Genomic DNA, 24,497 nt, shown 5'->3' on the forward strand with positions numbered 1-24,497 from the left:
TTAGTTCAACTAAAAATAATCAGCTGCGTTGCTTATTATGGCAAATTCATCCTATTTTACAAATGACTTTATCTAAATAAGAAAAGTGTAATTATATAGGGTTATAAAATCCAAGGTGACTTTTAAAGACCAACAATGATTGTTCAAAAACATCCAGTCTTTCCCTCTTTGAATCCTTACCTATCTGCTAGCATGACACAATCATCATCATGGCTAATTATGGCCTAATTACATAAAACCCTCCCTTTTTCAGTTTGTGATTTTGTGAAGTATATTCCCTCTCTAAATATGTTATCTCATAGAGACCGCAACATCATTTTTTTTTCATTATGATTTATGTACACTGATGCATCTTAAATAAATAACTCCATGTAATGAATTTATATTTTGTACCACTTATCCAGGAGCCTGAATGTTTATTTTTCTGTTATGCTCTTTCATTATATTGTTGACTGTAGTCAGAATGCTGTATGGGTGTTTCTACTTTGTTTGTACTTTATGTGCAAATAGAATTTTAATGAAGCACCTGAGTTTGAGTGACTGAAAGTTGTGTGTTTGCATGAGGGACGGTCTGATCTAAAAACCTTCCACACACCATCAGACTTATAATGGGTTGTTAGGCACTCAATTCAATTCAGTGCACTTTGCCTTATTGTAGTAAAACATAAGAATTCAAAGATTTAAAAGAATACAAACAGCCACCACGCACAATATTCTGTATATCATGTACCTATACTTTTCAGAACAGTTTTCAAATGTCATGCAAATGGGATAAGTCCATAAACTGCAACACAGCTTCAGCCTCTTATTGCATGAATTGCAAAGTCACACTAGTTTTCCTGCTCTGTAGCTACTCATGGCTTGAAACATGGGCAACAACACTTACAGCAGATTTACCATCAAGATCACAGGTTGCACTGATATACTGAGATATGTGTACCAGAGATATATTCAAGGGAAAGGGTTTTGTGGATTACTGTAATGCTATCCACCCAACCCATTTCAAGACAAAGGCCAGCGACTTTTACCCAGAGATTATCTTCCAGATCAGGTATTTCAAATATCATGAAAGGCCATTTTTAAAATATAAGCACGGGTGATAATCTGCTGTTTGCAGGTGGCTGACATGGCTGCACCTTTCGGTTTGACAAATAATTATTGGAGAATCCATCTCAGTGAGAAGAGTAAAAGGTCAGTGAAAGATGAATAAATCTCTCTATCCATCTGTCAGTATATTACGTTGATAACAATGGCGAGAACCTGCAGATGTAGTGCAGTGTGTAGTGCATATGTACCAAGGCCGTAGCCATGGAGTCATGCCTCCCCTTCCTGCCATCCTCCCATAGCTGAGATCTACATTAACATCATAATTAACATCATATAAGGCACATTCTGATCTCTCTGAATGGGTTTGAGACAGGTTAACTGCACAACATATCAAAGTGTGAAGTGCGATCTACTTTCACTTCTCTGTATGTCTTCTGTAATTGGCAAGCAGAAGGTAGTAGTTGTCACCTATGTGAGAATGATTACATTTAATTTCAGGATCTGACTGGTGTGCACTCATTTTTCACATTTTCATACAAGGTAAGATCAGGTACATAAACTCATCATGTAGTCAGTACAGCACATCCTCCCTCTCTGAGTAAAGCTTTCACGGTGTTCCTCTGCCTAAATGTTGCCTAAAAGGAGCCTCACTTTGCAGCGTCATTGTCGAGCAGCACGTTTTCTCACACTTCAGGTGCACAATTCATGAATGACGCGTGATCTCCCAAGACACATGTGAGGCAGCTCACCCTTTGAAGAGCAGATTTTGTTTGACGTTCAGCTGAAAAATGTGCTACTATGAGTCTGAGAGGTATTATCTAAAACAGAATAGCTCATTTTCACACGTCTTAGTTTCACCCCTGCTGTGGTGTTCATGGAGCAGATTTCATAAATGCATTTCATTCTTAACACAATCCACAGGCATCAGAGGAAATCCTGTTTGACCAAGAATATTACCACGCTCTCAGCCAGATGTTGATATGAATTCATTTGCTCATTTCTTTCAACCACAAGTGATCTGGGTGCTGATTTCTCTCTTATCTTTACTGAAGTCATGTATTTGGAGATTAATGTCAACAGCTCTTAAAGCAGGACATTTCTTTCTGTGTGCACAAGGGGTTGCTGTTACCACACATTACGACTCAGACTCTCCAAGGCTGTGCAGTCAAGAATGGTGTTTTCCACACTGTGTCCAATGTGATGAATGTCTGTGCAAGGCTGCATAAGCAAAGTATGAAAAATGAGTATGAAATGACCACAGAATTACAGGTTCCCCTATCTCCTCCTGTGTTTTCCTCTTTCTTCTGCTGTCTGTTGACTGCCCACTTCATAAGGGCCATTCATTTGAATACCAATAATCCTCCTGTCGCCACCTCTTCAGCAGCGTCTCCAGACACCAAGAGGTGTTAACTGTTTATCTACATACACTCCCCCTGCAGCCTGAGTGTGGATGAATGTTGCTCGTCAACATCACACTTAAGCTGTCACCATAATTAACATTATAACAAGCAGCTGATAGGGACCAGAAATCCTCATTACCCAACTTCCTGTAATTTCCTGTCATTTTTGAATGAATGATCAGAGGTATAAATGGATGATCAGGATATTTGGCTCATGCAATCCCCTTATTTTTGGTTGAGGAAATATGATTTCAGTCGCTATGTCATCATCATGTTCAGCAGTGTGTGTTGTTACACTGTGTATGATGCCATCTTCACACTGTGGATCCTCATGTCACCCCTCATTTCAGCAAGCTTTGGATTAAAAGCAACACAAATTGAAATCTGAAAAAAAATCTAAGGGCTTCTGTGAAGATATACACCAGATTTCATTCCAAATTTATTTCCATTTATCATCATTATTATTATTTAATTCATGGAGCCTCCCACTGAGCCATGTAAATAGCTTAACTTACATTACAGCATTTATATTTAATACAGATGTATTTAACCTGTAATACCACATGAGCAGACAGTTATTGAAAAATTAGATATTCAACCAATGAATTAAATGATATGATTAAATAATACGTGCTAATTAAATATTAACGGCTGAACATATATGGTAGGTATACAGTATATACTGTATTATAGGCTTTTATGTGTGCTTAAGGACGCCTACGCCTCTGATAGAGGGGAGAAAGAGAGGGAGAAAGAGAGGGAGAGAGAGAGAGGTGGGGGAGACGTGGAGAAAGAGAGGAAAAGAGAGAGAGACACTGCATGGAGCGGAGGATCAGTCTATTGGCGCTCAAAAGGGTTATTGCGCACACAGCAGGCTGAACTATAGCGGCGACTCCAACTACGACCCAAGTGTGAGGGCGTCCTGTGTCCGCGCGTCACACACAGACCAGGGGGGGCTCGTGCCGCTGCGGAAAACTTGCGTATATTTGATTTTCTCCTCTAATTGAAGACATAAGTGATGCTCGTTACGTGGATCGACTCTGAGGCTGCATGAACTGCGATTTTCCTCATCTGTGAGCAGTTTAATGTGCCCTTTATTCATTTCTTTCAGAGGATCACTCCTTCCCTCAGTAAGGATGGGTAAGTCATTGTCCTCTTCACAGTTTATTGACACAGTTTTTCCCTCTCGAGACTCCCAGGAGCCAAGATGACAGCCATGACCAGCTTATACTGACAGATGTTAGTTCCTGAACTGATTTTATTTTACATTTAAAGAGTGAGGAGGTGTGTTATTTATTTTAAGCACTGATTTAAATTACCTTTTTCTCACACTTGTGTCTGAGCATTTTCACCTTTCCATATCTAAAAAGTAGCAAACGTCAGACTCTTATTAATTCTTCATGAAGCAGGTCTGGTCTCTCAGACATCAACCTCAAGCTGCTCCTCACTACATGATCTGCTGTTTGAAGAATGAATTTCTCACATTTTCTAATTTAAACCTCTCTGTGCAAACATTTTTTTTCCTAAAACCAAGTCATGCCTTTGATTGCTGTGTGCCCCACTCTACCCCCAACAGGTTCTGTGATGTTGGACTGGAGGTTATCATGTCTTCTTCTGCAGGCAGCTGCTTTGCTGCTGCTCAGCAAGGGGGAGAGGATGTGCCCCGCGAGTTGTCGCTGCGAAGGAAAGATTGTTTATTGCGAGTCTGGCATCTTCCAAGACATCCCGGAAAATATCACCACAGGATGCCAAGGTTTGTCTCTGCGCTATAACAGCCTGCTGGTTCTGTTGCCATACCAGTTCGCTCACCTCAATCAGCTTATCTGGCTTTACTTGGACCACAACTCCATCAAAGACATAGATGCTTTAGCTTTTCATGGTGTGCGCAGGCTCAAAGAACTCATCCTCAGCTCCAACAAAATAACTCATCTGCACAATAATACATTCAGCGCTATCCCAAACCTGCGGAATCTGGACTTATCCTACAATCAGCTGCAGTCTCTGCAGCCAGGACATTTTTATGGTCTGCGCAAGCTGCAGAATCTCCACCTCCGATCTAATGGCCTGAGACAAATCTTCATTCGTACGTTTCTGGAATGCCGCAGCCTGGAGTTTCTGGACTTGGGTTACAACCGCTTGCGGAGCCTCACCCGCACAACGTTCTTAGGGCTGTTCAAACTGAAAGAACTTCATTTAGAGCACAATCAATTTTCCAGGATTAATTTCTTCATTTTCCCACGTCTTACCAACCTCCAGGCTCTTTATTTGCAGTGGAACCGCATACGATCCATTAATCAAGGCGTGCCTTGGACTTGGCACAAACTACAGAAATTGGACCTGTCAGGGAATGAAATCCAAATCCTGGACCCAGCAGTTTTCCAGTGTATGCCGAACTTACAAATACTCAACCTTGAATCGAACAAGCTGAGTAGTGTGCCTGTGGAAGCAGTGGCGGCGTGGACCTCACTGACCACTGTCAGCCTGGCAGGTAACTCTTGGGACTGCAGCCCCAGCATCTGCCCTCTTATGGGATGGCTCAGAAACATCAGAGACTCCAAAGACATCAGTATGATCTGCAGCAGTCCCAAGTCTGTGCAGGGTGAAAGAGTCGTGGATGTGGTGAAGAATCACTCGACATGTGTGGACATGTCAAATGTTTTCTCAACCACTGCTCTTATTGTTCTGACTTCCAACCAATTTGTGAACATCACAACTCAACTCTCTCCCTTTGGTGTTACAGACCCTGGCATTGAGTCACCCATTCAGACACTGACCCCTTCGCCAGGCCGTCCAAGTGGGACTGACAGAAAGACAACTGAGTCCATAAACATGAGCTCCACATCACCCATCTCCCCTGAACACCCTACATCGTTTATCCCAGAGCTACAGTTTGAACATATGGCTTTCCATAAAATCATTGCAGGCAGCGTAGCCCTGTTCCTGTCAGTGTCATTGATCCTTCTGGTTATTTATGTCTCGTGGAGGCGCTACCCCAACACCATGAGGCAGCTGCAGCAGCACTCAGTCAACCATAAGCGCAGGAAAAAGGCCCGTAAGCAGGAGCAGGACCTTAACTCTCAGTTGCAAGAGTACTACCTGAGCTACCATTCAAACTCAGAGACAATGGACTCTTTGGTGACTGAGACGAGGCCGTGCACGTGCACCATATCAGGATCCATCGAATGTGAGGTCTGAGCTGCCAACTCCACCTTACGAGACTAAAAGTGCAATTGCTAAGCAGAGGTAAATGGTTTTTCCACAAGATTAAGTGCTTTTATCTCTAATGTGAGATGATAGATTCTGCAGCACTGAAGGAAATTCTTGGGGGCATAGTACAATATCATTATGTGCACAGAAAAGAAGACTGGAACAGAGAGATATATTTGGAGCTAATTATCACCCTGACTGACACGAGAACAGTGGCGGGGTCAGCCAGTTTAGCTGTATATGATCTAACATAACGCCTGGACCTCTGCTACAGTAGAAGTCAGCGTTGTAGAGAGACTGACCTTATTCTTAGTCAAACTATATCGCCATAGAACATACGAAACCAACAAAGCCACTTTTTACTTGCTAGTTTTTTATTTTCATTACGTAGCTTGTGAAGCATTTAGGATGTGTGTGTGTGTGTGTGTGTGTGTGTGTGCATCTTTGAGTGTTTGTGTGTGTGAGAGTGTGTTATGGGGATGAGCTGATAGTCTCCTGGTTTACTGACGTCTGGTTGGAAGAGTTACAGTGTTGCACCTTGTTCTTACAAGATATTATTTGTCCAGTTAAACGGTTCTGCATTTGGCATACCAATGCAGCAACTAGAAGTAGCAGTTCATCAAAATGTGGGGGAACAATCGCTAAGCGAGAGCATCTTGTCCTGAGATCTTTTGCATGAATCCACTCTCCTTACTGAAGATGCTCCTCTCTCTTATTAAATGATCAGTTCTAATTGATGATAAAGTTGCATTTTGGTTCATTGTGGCAAACAAACTAACTATATTTAAGTCTAATCTCAGGACTGGTATTTTCCAAGCTGTAAAAAAAATTTGTCAGGCCTAATGAAGGTCTTGATGTGTCAAACGTTCCGATGTTGATTTTCATAAAGAATTTTGTATCGATTATTCCTATCATTATGATTATGCATTGTTTGTGTAAAGACATAACAATATGGGTACTTGGCATTCTATGTGATAATGACTGTGTAATTAAAAGAAACACTTGACAATTGATGAAAAACTGTGTGTGATGAGAATATGGATGACTGGTACATGATATGGAGAGGGAAAAAAAATCCATCTCTAAATCCATGCATTGTGCTCTTGATGTTATACAATTCATTGGATCTGCTGCTGCATGCGAGGGGAGCTGACATATTTTCCATCACGCATCTTGTTTTCTGGCTCTTGTCTCTTCTATCCTCTCCTGGCACTCCAGTATCGACAGCAGTATTGATTGTATCTGGGTTACACACCTCAAATTCAGAGTAGGGGGGCCCCCGTGTCAGTCCCTTGAACATAAATGAGTTGGTGTAGAGATGAGCTGTTTTGTACTCTCAGTTTTCTTGTAAACAGGTTTGCTTTTAGTGGAGCCCAAACGGCGGTCCCATTCTTTGCTTGTACATGAGACAAAAAAAAAAAAAGATATTCCAGGCCCTGAAACCAAAAAGAGATTAGGAATCTCTCTCTTTTATATAACCCTGTCAGTTTGGAAATATTGCTCTTGTGCTGTGAAAGGAAAGGGAGAATAGATGCTGGCTACTGAGGGACAGTGGGTGTTACGGGTCAAAGCAGTTCTGCTATTAAGAAGATATCACCCACTTTGGTCTGTCTTCTTCTTCCTGTCCCCTCCTTCCTTTTATCCCTGCCTTGTTACTTTTTTTTTCTCCCCAGTTTGATTACTGTGAGGAGAGAAAATTAACCTGCACCAGAGGATATACTGTATGTGCATGTGTTAAACCAGGCAGGATTAGGCAGTGCTGGTGGGAGCGTAAGAGCTATCAAAAAGGTTTCGGTTTTTTTTTTCCCATTGTGAGACTCGACTAAAAACAATCATCTATTGCTCAGTACAGCCCTTCCCCCACAGCCGTCGGTTGTTTTCTCAGACCTGTTGTGAACTGATAACATCTGATTTCTTCTCCTTGTTATCAACCATTAGCATGTTCACACATCTCGTGTGGAGTACGTACAAAGTCTGACTGGTCAAAGGTTGTTCAGATAAGGATTTATGATCTCCCATAATTCACTTTCTAAACATGACTCAGGCTTTCTTTAGCCTCCAGGCAGGCATGGAGGCACGGTGCCAACAGAATTTATATCCATATATTTAGTTTCCAGCACTTGCATATATGATGAATTTCTTCTGAGGGCCAATAGGAAACTCTGCGAGGGCATACAGAAAATGTAATATGAACAGAACAAATGATTTGTTGATCTAATTTTGGCAGATATTGTAATTAGTGTTTGATTTGTCATATAGTGACTGATGAAAAGCAATTCCCTGTGCTTTGAAATCTTTTGGTGTTGTGTAGCTGAGAAAAGAATGCTGATTAGAGAGCTGTGGTCTGCATCCTGCAGATCACTATTGAGGATATTTGTTTGGATGAAGAATTGTGGGAGTGCACAGTATTGACTTAGTACAACAATGCACAAACAGAACCACACTCCATCGGCAAAATCTGAGAAAACGCAGCCTATACGCTCCAAGAAATGAAAAATGTCTTTTTGAGTTAATCGAGGTATACCATAAGGCACTCCAAACAGATGAGCAAAGCCAAAAACAGAATCAGTAAAATTTTGCCTGTGAACATCCAGAAAAAAACAGTGTGTTTTCTCAGCGCTTCCTGTAAACACTCACTGTGAGGGGTAACTTGCTCAGCCCTTATTGGCAGGCATGAAATTTTGATTTACATCTTTCACTGGGGATCTTTTCTAAGGTAACATGTGCGCAGCGTTCTGTTCATCTTTGCCGAAGGTTATGCCGGGGATTTAAAAGGTAGGCACAATGAACCAAAAGCAGCAGTGATGATATTTTATTGTCAATATACCCCAAATACATATTTCCTTTTTATCTGCCAGCCATTTCCATTTATGAGGTAAGTAATTCCAAGTAATAGTTCAGCATTTTGGTAAATAGGCTTATTTGCTGTCTTGCTGGGAGTTAAATGAGAAAATCACAGGCCTCTCTCACCGAAATATGGATATATAGGTCAACCATGCAAGCAGCTTATTACAACCCATACTTTCATTGCCTCTAGTGGCCATAGTAATTATTATGGAAGCAGAGTAAAAAGTAAAAGTAAGTTCGATGATGTAGTATAAAAAGCAAAGTTTGAGTAATGTTGGGTAAAGATGGAGGAAGTCTCTATACGGTTGGCAGGCAAGTCCCCAGGAAGTGCACCAGGCTTTGCAGCCAACTTTCATAGTGGTCAAACAATGTAATTACACTGCCAAGAGATGCCATGTGGACTAAAAAGACTTTTTCCCATTGACTTACATGGCAGAAGAGACATCTGTAAATCAGTGGCTACATTTTTTTAATGACACAGCCACTCGAAATGGCTCATTTCAATATCTGGGTTTGAACCATGCGATCCAATAACATTTGGAAAGTCTAGAAGAGCCGGACGATTAAATCACTTTATCCCTGTTCAAGTTGGTGGAGCACTACACCGGAAGGGCCAATCATCTGGCTAATTTTACATGTGGCAGTTGAACCTGGCTTTGTGTGCCACTGAACAAGTTTCACAGGAATGAACCAGCCCGGCCTCCTAGTCATATTGCTGTATCCAGTTCTCTTTATACATCCATGTGGCGGGAGGGGTGGTGAATGGATCAAACAAGTGCAGGACTTTCACTCAGACGAAGATTGTTTGTGGGAAGAAGTCAATGTGGATTTCTTTCAATAGTAGCGTAGTATGTGTGGCATACTATGCTAGTGAGGAATGTGAGGTGCAGTATGCAGTGTCTGTTAGAGCTCTAAGTATCTGCCTGTGTCCGACTTGGCACAACCTGACCCGATGGGTTCAGGCCAGGCCGGGCTGTAATTTCTAATTATTCATCCCGGCTTGAATCAGGTCAGGCTTTAGCCATATTACCTTTTTTTTTGGATACGTAAACTGGCAGTTCTGATGCTTAAATAGCAGGAGTTTTAATGACAGACAGAATAAAGAAGGAAAGAGAGACAATGAGGGGACTTGGTTGGCAGTGTTCGCTTCTTCCTCCCCAGCAGTGGGATAGATGTGCGAAACATGGAATAAGGAGCGGTGATCATCATCTGTGTGCCCATTCAGCACGGACCACCTTGCACTCTAGACACACCGAGGGGCATGGCCCACTCTGCTGAACCTGTCCTGCACGAGATGACAGATTATTAAAATAAGGGAGAGAAGAAGGAGAAGTGGTGTGAGGATACACATTAGCCCTTAGCTTGTAATGAATGTTTTAATATTACAAAAATATAATGTATAAAATCTAATTCATATTTTTTACAATAGAAATTCAGGCTTTTAATCAGGCTTGGGCCCAAATCTGCTGCTATAGGTCAGGCTCGGGTCGGGCTTGGACAGAAACTGTGAGGGTTTATGTGAGGTTGGGCTTGATTTTTGGGCCCAATCAGAGCTCGAATATCAAAAGTACATATTTAAAGCCAAACCATAGTTATTTATAAACCTAACTACCAACTTTTCTTGCCTAAAACTAACCACAGTGTTTTATAGCAGAATAATGACCATTTCATAACATTAAGGTCGTCTTTACAACTGTCATTATGGGGACAGTCATGTTGTTTTGGAAGCCAGTGGAAACAAACCCATTCTGTCATTTAGGTTTGAGAGACTGTTGAAAAATCAATACCACTCTCATGTCTTTTCAATAAACATAATGCTACAGTCAGCAGCTGGTTTGCTTAGCTTAGCATAAAGATTGGAAGCAGGAGGAAACAGCTAGCCTCGCTCTGTGCAAAGTTAACAAAATCTACCTACTTTAAATCTGCCCTGTTTAATATCTTCAAAAGCCAAAGTGTAAAGGAGATTGTCCCCTTGTACTGAGCCAGGCTACCTGTTTCCAATATTCTTTCTAAGCTAAACCAACAGTCTACAGGCTGCAGCTTCATATTTAGCACACACAGGTGAGAGTGGTATCGATCTTTTCATCAAACAAACAAAAAAAGAAAAAAAGAAATGCATTAGCATACTTCCCAAAATGTTGAACAGTTCCTTGAAGCAAATATTTATTGAGAAACAGCTATCAGCAGATCAATTGTGCTAATGTGCGTCTAAGTTCTATAAATGCTTATAGCTCCTTCCCATGAGCATATTTCATTACTGCACTCCCTATTGCATTTGTACTTACCAGCCTACCATCCACTAGAAGGGATTTCTTCAAGGATGATCGAGCCAGAGAGGTCTTAAATTGGACAAAAGAACTCACTAGACAGAGGACAGACACTTTTCTTTCTTTCTTTCTTTCTTTCTTCCTTGCTTTCTTGCTTTCTTGCTTTCTTGCTTCCTGTCTGTCTTTTGTCTTTCACAACAAACAGTAGCATCACGTCTACTCTAATATGAATTTAAGTATCCAACATGTAGTACCTTTAAGCTAGCTAGTCAAAATAATGAGTTCCGGGCTGTCAAATTCAAATGATTAACGTCAGCTGAAAATAGAGTCAGTGAAGTATGAAAGTATTCAAAGACAGTTGGCACAGTTTGGGAGAAAAGTTGTCCCGTCTCCTGTGCCTCACAACAGGATTTCTTTGTTAGTCCACCTTTTGTGCACTGTATGTCACCTGTAAAATTCATTTGAATGCTAATGCTTTTGTTACGTGTCCCAGTGGACCCTCAGAGGAGGAAAAAAAAAGTCTCCTTGCTTCTTTTTTGTTCATGTCAAAGTGTTGGTGGTGGTCGGAAAGAGAGTTGGAAAATGATTTTGTTTTTTTTCCAATTTATTACTCACTTGAAACTTGAACAGAATGCTTAATAAGAAATTGCTCTATATTTCTTAAAGCAGTAGGCGGGAGAAACTTCCATCAGTCGACCAATATAATCATCGTGTTGTCAGTGTCTTTCTCACAGCTGTGATTTGTGTCCCTGTAATGATTCTGACAATCACATGGTTTTTCACAATAAAATAGCATTCTATTACAGTAAAGTCCTCTCAGCATTGTGGTGTGGCATTGTAAAAACCAGGAGCGGAAAGGTTGTTTCAAACATCTAGTGTGATACATTACATTTTAGGAGTTACTTTCTCATCCATATTAAGTAATCCCAGAGCAGCTATAGTTTACTTAACATCAAGAAATCATTTGCAGCATAAAGCCAGTTAACAGCTTGACCTTTATAGCTGCATTTTTTTACGTCCCTTTGACAAAACGTCTGCCACACTTAAAGCCTTAAATCAAAGTTATCTCATGGCCACAGATTTAGATGAAGTTATCTTGTATCTAACACATGCTGTACACTGTATGATGTAACAGTAATATAGTGCTTTCTTTGGCAATGTTTCATTGTTTCTTTGATTTATTTCCCTTGATTCTTCCACAGCTCTGCTTCCCACACCGGGGAAATCAACCAAAAGCCAACAACAATTAAATGTATAAGATTTATAAGCAGCGCACCTAGTCATATTGCTATTTCCTTAGTAATAAAACATCACTATGGTGCCTATGATAAAGACAGTGTGGCATGTGTCCACTGAGGATCCACTTTAGAGGTAAAAAGGGAAAGTCATTCAGTTCTGCGAAAAGAAATTTCCCCTGTTTGGTAATCTTACACTCGAATACACACACACACACACACACACACACACGACTCAAACTCTTCTTTCAAAGACAGTCTTGTGATTTGACAGCAGCCTATGTGACTGACAGACAAGCTGACTTGACAAAACCAGAACAAAAAATAACAATAATAAATAAAATATGTGACATAGTTTTACATTCTGCCCAAATTCTCTCCATTGCCATTGTTGTTATTGTAAATCAGGAGGAAATAAAATGCAGTATGATTGATCATTTGAAGGCAGATTAGGTATTACACCTCTGAGACAACATTTTCACACTGTGGTAAAAGAGGCAACATTCATACCAGTAAATGTTTTGATTCCAACATACTGCATAGTAACAGCAGAACCACAAACACTGCCATTATAAACGGCTGTAAAATATTGCTCTTATTAAGTTTTTTTCTGCGTAGGGGCTCCTTTTGACACAAGTCCCTCAGGCTCAATGCTGTGGGCTTCTCTGCTACTGCATGAATGATTGCAGCATTAGTGCAGCAGAGGCATAGAGTGCCACAGTGCTCTGAAACACCCCTAATAAAGATAAAAAGTACCAAACCCATCTTTATTACCACAGAGACTCCACAGTGAATGTTGTTAAAGGGCAAGGGGAAAAAGTTACACAGGACTGAATGGGAGGTGGATTGCTGTTGGATCACTGGGGTTTGACTGTCTTTAACAACTTGAACCTTATAGCAGCTGGGATTTCCACTACAAGGTCTGATTTCTGTGCAGCAGATTCTTCTTCAGTAGTTTGCAAAGTGGCATTGAGTGATGTCTGGCATCTATCAAAATCTACTGGCAACCAAAGAGCTGTAACAACACAACCTAATGATCAAAATAAATGTTGGTATTGTACGGTTTTGTAAACCATGGATATGGTACATTTGTACATTTTGTACATTAAATTTTTTACTCTTCCTATGTAGTGGATATGAAGACACTTAATGTTTCTGTACATTTTAATATTTAATTTTATGTTGTGACAACACTGTGGTTGATATGTGGTGAGGCATACATTAACCACACATTGTTTGGTGTTAGGAAATGTTTTGTCTCCACACAGCTGGAAATGTCCCAACATCTCGTTAAACATACCTGAATTTGTTGCCATAAGCAAAACAATGAAATACAGCAAACAATACATACTGAAAATACAGATTTTGTTTTCCACAAACACACCTTTCCCTATGTCTCTTTTAAAATAGCCGGGTTTGTCACCAGAAACACGGCTGGAAGTGTCCCAGCGCCTCTATAAAATAAGCGCAACTGTTACCACAAACACAGCTAAAATTGCCCCGTTGTCTTTAAAAATACCCGTTTTAGTCTCCCCAAATGCAGGTTGAAATGCCAGTTTTGTCACCACAAACATGGCTGGAAATGTCTGAGCATCTTGTTAAAATACCCGAGTTTGTTACCACAAACACAGCTGAAAAAATCCTTGTTTCTCATCAAAAATACCAGGTTTGTGACCTGAAACACATCTGAAAATGTCCCAAATTCTCATTAAAAATTACTGTTTTGGTCACCCTAAACATCTTGTGAAAAATACCCAGTTTTGTCACCGCAAATATGGTGAGAAATGTCTAATGAATACCTTTTTTTGCCACAAACACAGTTAGAAATTCCTTGCAGCATTGTTAAAAATACTTGTTTTTATTGGCACAAACACAACTGGAAATGTCTCAACATCTTGTTAAAAAATCTGTTTTGCTCCCCACAAACACAATTAAAAATATCCTGACATTTTATTAAAAATACCTGGTTTTGTCACCAGAAACCCAGTTGGAAATGTCTCGATGTCTTGTTAAAAATAACCAGTTTTGTCATCATAAACATGGCTGAAAATATCCTGACATCTTATTAAGAATACTTGTTTTTGTCACCACAGACATGGGTGGAAATGTCCAGATGTACTGTTAAAAATACCCACTAAAATCCCCTCTTCCTCCTGCTGAGAATCTTATCCCATATGTGATCTGAGCTATATCACTGTAGAAATGTTGATATGATCAGTATAAAAGCTACAATAGTTATTGGTGGTTTGCAGAAATGTACAATACACTTTATATTGGCGACTGGGCTGGACATCAGCATTAGCCTGGCACAGCTGACACTGTGGCATAAATAATAAAACCACATTTTCAGCAGAGCTTGTTTGCTAATTAGAGCAAAGATCCATCAGCTGAAGTGGATGTATATCACATTTGAAAGTAGTGTTATTATAAGGCTGTTTTATCATCTGACATTTTTTTGGCTTGAGGATCAAACCTCCTGGTCTGAGCTCCATCAACAATGCATCGCTCATTTTTGCCAAAGGGACAGTCAGACTCTTACTTGTTGACAAATTGTTTCAGGTGACAAACAATGCAATCTTGTATTGATATCATTGAAGTCCTACGTGTGGTCGTCTAGAGACTCCCAATCATCATTCATCACAGCTAGTCTCGTTCCAGACCTGCCTCCTCACAGCTGACTCAAATTGCCGGTTTTCTGTAAGAGCTGAAGATGCTCCAAATATTGATCTTTTTAAAAGTTACATATGAGAGTGCCTGCGATGGTTTGATAACAGTGATTATCATCCTGTTTTTTTCTGTATGTTTCAAAATAGCAAGCCAGAGTGAGAAAAGCGGCTTCTGTTGAATACAATTACTTCTCCACAATGCAACGCTACATTTACATCCAGTTCAATAACACACTAATCAGCTGAAGTAATGATTGCTCTGTATTTCCCCAGTCTAATCTATAACTCATGACATTTATGAATAGGCGTTTGGCTGTAAAACACCTTTGGCATTGTGCTTCTGAGAGACAGAAGTTAGTCTGTGTCAGTGTATGATTACTGCGGCTAGAAATAGTGAACTAATTAATTAGCAGCTAGCTGATGAGAGTTTATTTTTGTTGACTTCACTGTCCTGGAAGCTCTCGAAATAATACCATTCATCACTGGCTATTTATTGAATAATTATATTTTGGTATGATTAGCATGATCTTCATTTTCATATCTTCTGCAATATGCAATTTTTGTTTTGTTGTTGGTTCTTTTTCTTTATGAAAATACATTGCTGTAATATTAATGCACTCTGTCCTTAATGCAGTCATCTCTGTAATGTTATGATAACTTGAGTGGTCATGTGCAATGAGTGTTGTCATAGCAAATTGCTCTGCTTGGTTAGACTAGAGAGATATTTTAACATTTTAAACAGATTATATTTATTTATCCACTTTATTCAATGCATGGGAAAATGCGTGCACGCCAGAGCAGCAAGAAAACCGACATTACTAAACAACAGTGGGGTTTTATTGGGTCATTTGAAATGTGTGTGTTTGACTTGCCTCTGAAGGACAACTGTGGAGTTGGGGAGTTGTATCACAGTAACTTTTTAACACGCTATCATCTGTACATGACATCTATAATTTGCATTTGAATTGCAAAACCAGCATACAAGTAAATAAAACATGCTCATGTAATAAATTAATATATTAGTCACTGCACTGATCTGCATATTTACAGCAGTATAAAGTCATTTCTTATAAACAGTGTAAGGATGAGACTGCTGATATTTAATATTTATGTTTCTGTCAACAAATCCTGTTAAAAGACCACAGCCACTGATGTGTTAGTGCGTCTCTTAATAGGTTTCCCACTTCCCCTGCCTATCTGTTGTTCTCATCCTCAAGCATATTGTTTCCTACTTATGGCATAATCTTTACAAAAGGGTTACAAATGTATACTTTTATTTTTTTAAAAGGCTTTATAATTCCCTGAGACAGCTGGGTTCTGTAGTTTTTATAAAACATTACTTAAAGGAGATTAAATAGCACATCCATTGGGTCTATATTCAGGCACATTATTTGATGCTCTAGTGAGTATTTTCAGCTGCACGACTGTGTACGTGGGACCCACTCGAAATAAACTAAGGTACCCATATTTATCATAATAGTAATAAATAACATATAAAATATTTAAGGCTTTTCCTTCAATACATTGCATTTATTGGACAAAGCAAAAAGTAGCTATTTTCAGCCCAGTTGCCAGAGGAAAATGCTGACATTGTACATTTCTCCAAACCACAGACATTTTACATTTGTGTACTTCATACATGTCATAACAGCATTTCTAAAGTGACATAGTACATGAGTTGAGATGCCTGCCACGCTGCAGACTACTGCAGACCACTGTTTGAGACCCACAAAGAACAAATCCAGTTTCTTTTAGAGAGTCATCCCTGCACTTTCAGCTGCTTTTTAGCTGCCAAAGCTGGTTGTTTCTAGGTGACCCGTTGCTGTTTCCACCAGGGATAGCGCCAGGAAAGGGTAATTTTTTTTTACAAGACGTTGCTGCATATCCACCAGGTATAGTGCCACAAAAACAGGTTGTTATTTACAGAGGCATCACTGCATTTCCACAGAGACAGTGCCATGAAACCCCTTGCTTTTTACCACGACATCGCTACATTTCCTGCGAGGATAGTGGCATGAAAAGTGATCTCTTTACCAAGATGTTTCTGTGTTTCCTGCTGGGATAGTGCCAAAAAAGTGGTTGCTTTTTACAGAGACATTTCTGCTCCTGACAAGATAGTGCCATGAAAAGTTGTTGCTTTGTCCAAGACATAGCTGCCTCTCCTGCTAGGATAGTGTTACGAAGCAGTTGTTTTTTACAGAGACATTGCTGCTTGTCCTGCTGCCAAAAAAATGAGCACCACATTGGGTATTTAAACCAAAACTTCATCTTTTCTGACCCATAACCAATGGGATTTGGGGCACATCACTACGTTGCATTTTAACGTATCCACTACATAACAATTTGCAAATGTACCACATTCATGGTTTGCAGAAATGTATAATGCCAACATTTATTGTTGCATTTGAGTTGGTATTTTACCTAAATAAAACATGCTTTAGGAATCTTAATCTTCATTTTTAAAAAAAAAAAACAAAAAAAAAACATGTCTCTCCACGATACATTTATGCAATTTAATTGGCAAGGAAAATATTCTAATCACAATCAAGTTGCACATCATTTGCACAATGATGAAATCGTGCATGACAGATGGCAGACACCATCGTTGCAGTCAATGCACCATATGTAACCTCTCACTAGGACAAATGTGCAATGCATCATAACAATGCATCACGTCTATATTAATAAAACTTGAAAGGAAAACTTCATTAATCAATAAGATGTAAAATGTGCAACACTATGCAGATCCAAACAACTGGTCATCTCTATAAGTCCATAACCTTATCCTCTCAGCTCATTTGCGCAGTGAGTCATTAAAGCAGTCATTAAACATCTTGATGAGGATTGACCCGTGCAACTGCTTGAGCATACAGCACCTTATCACATAGGACACACTCAGGATATTGAACTTCACTACAACAGTGTTTCAACTGCAACATAATAAATGAGACCACATGTTCTTATAGCCTGGTCTACTTATCTTGACTCGTGACCAAATCCAACACAAACAAAGCTTCTTGGTTTTATGCAATGTGTCTGGGAGGAAAAATATTAGTTCTAATGTGGTTGAGGATCTACAGTCTGATGTAAATAAGAAGAAAGATATGGTGCAGTAAAAATCTATGATGAACAGTAGACTGCCTTTTCCCATGCACTGTGAAAAAGATACAATTACTTATTCTGTTAAAGGTCTGAGAACACCCCTTTGTGCAAACTAATGCAGTGTTATTTTGCCGGTGTCAACTACACTCAGAACTTACATTGTTGTTTCTAACTATTCTATTCTGAACAATGTAGAAAAACCGCACAGATTGGATGGCCCTGCCCATCTAATCCTCACTGAACTGTGTGATATTGGGCATCTGTGTGTCTTAAGTGGAGTAAAACGAGGGCTTCTCTGGTTCAGTTCACAGTTCAGCAAAATCACAAATGAAAAGCATCAAGTATTTCTGTCCAACTTCTTTCTCTTCATCACACCAGACTTGTGTCTAAACTCTTTTTTTCCTTCCAGGTTAAATGGGCAGCTCAATTCAGCAGAGCGGGCGATCCACCCACACCATCAATTTATCTGGATGAATGGCGTGTGTGTGTGTGTGTGTGTGTGTGTGTGTGCATCTGTGTGTGTGTGTGTGCATCTGTGTGTGTGTGTGTGTGTGAGAGAGAGAGAGAAGCTTTAGACCTTCAGAGTATTATGTGAGGTCATTCCTTGATGTTTTCTGGCCCGTCCTTGCTTCTTAACAGGCTAGTTTATAGTTTGTAGTTTGATTTAAAGTCAAAGTCAGGACCAGGCTAGGGTTAATAATACGCTGAAGCAGTTCTAATCAATATCTTTACATTAACAATGGCTGAAATGACTGTGTAATGTGAAAGGTCACTCGTAATGATAAACCGACAGAGAACTATCACTCTGCAGTTCCCATCAGCTTTACTGAGCGTCTTAGCATCTTTCAGCTTGTTGTTTTGGTTTTATATCCCATGACTTTACTGTTCTGGTTCACTCTCAGTCACGAGATAGCTCTATAAACCAACTCCACACCGCCCAGCATTAAACAGCAGACAGACAAAGTTAGCCAAAAGCTAGTGAGCACAGTGGAGCAGTTAGCAGCTAAAGGGACTGATACTGGAAGCTGTTAGAGAACAAAACAGAGCTAGAAGTAAGGGTGGGAATTGATACGAGTTAATAGTTACCAGTGCCATAATGGCTTCCCTTTATCGGTCCAATTCTTCATCAATTTCTTTATCCATTCCTGATCAGTTTTCTGTTGTTAAAAACAGTACGCCTACACATGTCTACAGCATCAACACAACTCTTTTATTAAATGTGAGTCTGAACACAGTGTTGCAACAGTCTGTCTGTCATCATCTTAAATGGATAAAACGAGAGAATATTTGGACAGCCTTCATTTTCATTTAGGATTTCATAGTCAAAGAAAAAATCTGCTCAGCCTGCCTCACGTTGCCAATCTTGAAACCCATCTGCTATTGGTTTGACAATGATTGAGGCTCCTGGGGCCACGGACAATATTTCGTGGGGTTCCGGTGTAGCCAGGTGGTATCTGGGCCAAGACTAACTCTTCTGTCATTTTGGCTAATGTCTATAAAGAGAAATCTGCATATGAATGCTGATAATTTTTTAAAAAAAAGCTAACAAAAAACTAAATTGTCAGCAGTGTTTATCAAACACACTGCAGATCGGCCTACCAAAAACTTGTCTCATTGCCTTCAGATTCCATGTTTATATGCAGATACTGATAGAGATTAGTGTGGCACTGATGTTATTGTAACAGAATATCTCCCCTTCGGTAATGGACGAACTGCTAGGACGCAGTGTCACTATAGCTTAGTGTCAAATACATGCCATTCCTGGAATTGAAGCCCATGTTGCACAGAAAGATGTTTCAGCATATTGCTTGTGTATCCACCCTTAACTGAAATCTTATCTTACAGACATTACAAGCACCACTGTTGTCATTTTTCTTTGTCTCAAGCATGACTTCTTATTGTTCCAAGAATATAAAGGTGGACAGCATGACAGCTCCCCAAAAGTGGAGCCAAAACCTCAATCTGGCTGGCTGCAGTATAGGTCTTAAACTCTCCCTTTCATGTTAGTGAACATGGGATATGGGCCAAAATAAAAGTTTAAAGTGTATAATAAATATTTTTTCCCAAAAGATGGCTTCTGTCATTTTAGGCAGTTTTTATCACACTGATTTTTGTCCAAGTGTTCATTTTCCTGATAATTTTGGTTTTAATTAGTTATGTAAAAAGCTAGGCCATAAAAATGCTGTCTGACGTCATGATTGACAGCTGTATGTGCCAATCAGTGTGCTCAGGATCAATGGTGCTGCTTGTGATTAGGTTGGACGATCGTATTGGCGGGAACTTGATCCCCATCCATACTGTTCAGGCTCCAAATAATGAAGATGGCTGTGTCCGTAGCTGAGATATTTTGGCTTCACTTTTGTACAGTAGGAGGAAGTGGAGATGTATCATCCATCTTTATATACAGTCTATGGTATTTACTAAAGCCAGAAATAGCAACTCGAAGTGAAGAGAAGAAACAGGAAATGGAATAAACAAAGAAATGGGGGGTAACGTGTCAATCTTGTGTTTACAGCTTCATGAGCTTTTCCCAAGTGAAAAAGTTATGTGTTGTTTTTATACTTGGAAAGCGAATAAACTACTTTCCCAAAAAGATGAACTGTTCCTTTAAGCTTTGGGTTACATTTAAGGTAAGAGCTGGGATGAGCAGCAGTTTGTAAATGACAATGGTGGATGGAGTGTGTAATAGCCTGAGTGCTTGCGTAATTGCTGTGTGAGAGTGTCATGCTTTTATTACTGCCCAGAATTGACTGTAATAGTCAGACTACAACAAAGTCAAGTTCACTAATTTGTAGCTGTGACAGACAAACAGCATCAAAAGAATGCAAATTCTATTCCACAAACTATTGTTAGTGTTTTGATGAAAATTGCCGTCACTCTATGAATTATTATGTTGCTTTCAAGCATGGCCAAGCATGTATGCAAATCCATTCAACTGAGTTTCAACTCTGCAGAAATAATTTCCTCCGAATGAACGTGTGTCTGTTTTTTTATTGACTGAGGATACAGACAATAAAGCATAACATCGTGCTCATTTTCATCACCAGTCTTTTTCTATAACACAGTCAGTGAACAAGGCTTTTTTTCTAAGAATCTTTCTCTTAATTCATATTAAAAAAAACATAGAGAAGTCAGCATTAAATTACATCATTATATCATAATTCCCCAATGTGTGTGGGATATATGAGCTATCGTAGAAGCAGAGAGGGGGAGAGAGATCTGAAGTTCTTTTTCAGAGAATACAGTTTCTATCCCACTCCTGCAAGCGAGGCTTAGGGGACCGTAGTCTCCATGGACTCTCTCTGTGTGCCAGACTTCACTGGGTTTAGCACGAGAAGCACAACTTATTGGATTATGGGGTCCACCGTCCATGCTTATATTGCTGGAGGCTGTGTGTGCATGTGTGTGTGTGTTTGTGCATGTGAGTGAGCGCGTGTGCGGGTGCATATGTGGGTGGGCAGCTTGTGAACCGAGGGAGGAATGGAGTAGTAAATACACGATAAATTCTCATTTACTTTCGTATTTTATGTGCAGAATTTCTCATAGAGCCCTGCCTTTTCATGTTCAGAGGTTAGAAGTTTAAGCAGGCCCAAGGAGCAGCCTACTGTAAATGAAGGGAGGCCGTTGGGGCTTTTTTCTTGTTTCATGTGGGTTTAACTGCACCTGTCTAATTTCAGTCCTCAGGAAGTGTTTCGTCTGCATACGCAGGATAAGGTTTTGGCACACATTCCTGCTTCAATGGACTCTCGGCTGATCATAATTGTCCATATGCGGACAGAGATTCTCAGTGGAAGTGATTTACTGGAACAAAAACGCTCTCTATGGGTGTCCTTGGTGTCTATTCGATGTAGTAACCCTGCTCACCCTCCTCAAATTTGTGTGGGATGTTGTATTTCCACACTGAAGTTTCTCTCTCTCTCTCTCTCTCTCTCTCTCCCTCTCTCTCTCTATTTCTCATTTGACCCCATCTACATTTTCTTTTATAACCGCTTTTAATGTTGCAAAAACAAAATCCTGATAATGCCATCTCTCGCCGCAATAGTTTCAATATCATTAATACTGGAGAATGAAAGCAAAGTAGGCAACCGCTGGGATTTTGTCCTGCTGTGTCCAGCATCATTCAAGCATGCTTTGATGGTAGCTCTGCCCTTTCCTTAGTGGGTTACTTACTGAGAAAAAGAATCACAGAGGCTGGGAGGAATCCTTGCATTTGCCTCTTTATTATTTATTCTGCAGCATGGCACATGGAAAGCATGCAGGGCAGAAGGAGCTGAAAATGCACCGTGCACAGAGAGGGAGTAATCATAGCGGCTTCACAGTATAACAAGACAACACATAAGCTTGATTCTGCCTCTGCAGTCATTATTGCATGGTGTAACTAACACCACCCAAACTGCAGAGTGTATGTTTATGATGGGCAGGACATCTGTGAATACGGACTGATTGTTGTAAAGAAGACAAAAAAAATCAATTTTGCTGTCAGAGTGGACATTTAATTGCAGACATTCAGCAGGGGTCATGAATATGGTGTGCAGCCCAGAATGTGCTGGCTGTATTCCACTCACGTAGCTCTTTGAGGGGCTGAGTGACTGCCTCCCTCTGCCAGAAGCGCCATCCTTGTCCCAGTGGCGTTCCACCTTAAAAAGACGAATATATGTGCCTGACATTGACACACCGTGACTCACGCAGCCATGCTATTTCAGTATGGCTGCTGGCAAGCCCAGCCTCTCTGTAGCCTCTCCCCTCCCTGCTTTGGTCATTTGTTTGCCTCCTCTGCTAGGCTGTTTACTTGTAATTTGGACATCTGTCAAGGTGGTTTGTTTGCTACCCTGTGGTGTGATTAGGCTACCTTTGCCAAATCTGGGAAGATGGATGGGGTTATAGCAAATCTTGGCGGTAAAGACGAGGCTGGAGTTTGGCTACCTCTAATCAACCAAGTTTAGTGGGATAATTAAGAAAGCATTGGGTGAACAAAAAGGGTGCTGTGTCACTGAGGTCACAAATGTATTCATCACACTCTCTTTTGCAGTCTTAATGGTGGTCTTGTGCAGCGTTCCACTACAGTCTGTTTGGTCCCGCCTTGTCCTGTCACACAGTCTGTTCAGCGTTCCAGTGCCAGAACCTTCTCTTACACCAAGAAGGGGGCGGGGACGAGTGGGGCAATTAACCACCTGCTGGTAAAGGAGCTACACAGCATCGCTTCACACACACCCTGACATTTTCAGGATCACTCATGAACACATTCATGAGTAGATTTATAGATATGGTGTCACTCATGCACGCTGTGTGAAGCTCAGGTATACAGCTTGCAAACGCGGCGTGGAACAAAAGAGGCAAGGGGGTGGCTTTCACATTTGCTCTCTGATCATGTTTCATCCTGAGCGTTACTAATTTGTTCATCTCCTTAATGAACATTATTGGCAGGATCACATTAACCCAGCACTTAGGTTTCCTAATGGCAAACGTCATGCTCCGTGCTCACATCACCTACTGTACACTCTCACAGAATCAATAGCGAATAATTCCACCGCTTTATCCAACTTCATCGACAATGACTTTCTTTTACTTTTTGGGTCATCAGCCACAGTGAGATTCTGTTCGTTAAAAACAGATTATATAAGCCACCTTGAACACTCATCTGGAGCTGTTTAAAGATCCAGTGTGTCGGATTTAATGTGATATATTGGCAGGAATGGGATATAATATAATAAGTATATTTTCACGAGTGTATATCACTTGAAAATAAGACTCATTGTGTTTTCATATCTTAAAATTAGCTGTTATATCTACATAAGGACTTAGACTTAGACTTAGACCTTTAATGTCCCCAGGGGGCAATTTTGTTTGCAGCAATTTTGTTGGAGCAGGTCCTCGTCTACAGAGTCCGCCATGTTGCCATGTTTCTACAGTAGCTTGGCACATGCAATCTGAAATCCTCAGCGCTAGTTACCACCAAATCCTCAACCTTCTCCTTCAACTCCAGACTGAACCTCACCATTTTGGTAAATAATTCATAGCTGATAAGAAGTGTTGACACTGTAGGCTGACTCAGAATAGCTCAAACTATTTGTGATCCCTGTGATAAGCTTAGTCATCCAATAAAGGCTTTATCTACTGACTGACTACTGCAGCCGTTGCATTCCAGTATTGCAGCTTTGTCACTGAAATCAACATAGGTCTCTTTGCATGACGTCTGCCTGCAAGTGTGTTTTCATGGGTGTGTCAGGAGGGTGTGTTGGGGAAGGGCTGGAGGATATGCAGCAGCAATTTGTCAAACATGAATAAATTACTTTGCTGCTAAACCACCTTTTTTAAGATCTACATAGAATAATGTGTTATTTTCAGAAATCAATTTGACTACATGTAAACAACATCACAGTATACAGAAGTCCTATTATACTGCACACAGGAAGTTGATATGGCATGACAGACAACTGATATGTTTACCAGCATAAAATGCAGCGCAGCAACATAAGCTGTCAAACAGCTCAACACTAACAGGTAATCATCTCTCTCGTAAGCTGCTACACATTAGCCCGTGATTAGAGAACAAATACTAACATTCAAAACTTATTGTTAAGTAAATGAACTCATTTCCAACCTACAAAAAGGAGTTGCCAAAAATAAAACCTATTCAAAGGAGGTTTTAAATGTTGCCAACTCTAGGAGTGGCCAACAGATGCACTATGGACAGAGAGGGTGTGGCCACAGTTATTGCTACTGAGT

The 24,497-nt window shown here is 40.2% G+C and overlaps 1 protein-coding gene across 2 annotated transcripts; it reads left to right on the plus strand.

Annotated features, from left to right (window-relative positions):
* Positions 1-1,166: 1,166 nt before the first annotated feature.
* On the plus strand, positions 1,167-6,601 carry lrrtm4l2 (leucine rich repeat transmembrane neuronal 4 like 2). Of its 2 annotated transcripts, XM_049579992.1 has the most exons (3): positions 1,167-1,191; positions 3,559-3,587; positions 4,024-6,601. In XM_049579992.1, the coding sequence occupies exons 2-3, from the start codon at positions 3,584-3,586 to the stop codon at positions 5,640-5,642; spliced, it is 1,623 nt and encodes a 540-aa protein (XP_049435949.1). In that variant the 5' UTR covers positions 1,167-1,191; positions 3,559-3,583; the 3' UTR covers positions 5,643-6,601. The 2 variants fall into 2 exon arrangements, with proteins under 2 accessions (XP_049435949.1, XP_049435948.1); XM_049579991.1 differs by lacking the exon at positions 1,167-1,191 and having other exon boundaries at positions 3,412-3,587.
* The last annotated feature ends 17,896 nt before the right edge of the window (positions 6,602-24,497 follow it).

This window comes from Epinephelus fuscoguttatus, linkage group LG6 (assembly GCF_011397635.1).
Source record: "Epinephelus fuscoguttatus linkage group LG6, E.fuscoguttatus.final_Chr_v1".
Lineage (NCBI taxonomy): Eukaryota > Metazoa > Chordata > Actinopteri > Perciformes > Serranidae > Epinephelus > Epinephelus fuscoguttatus.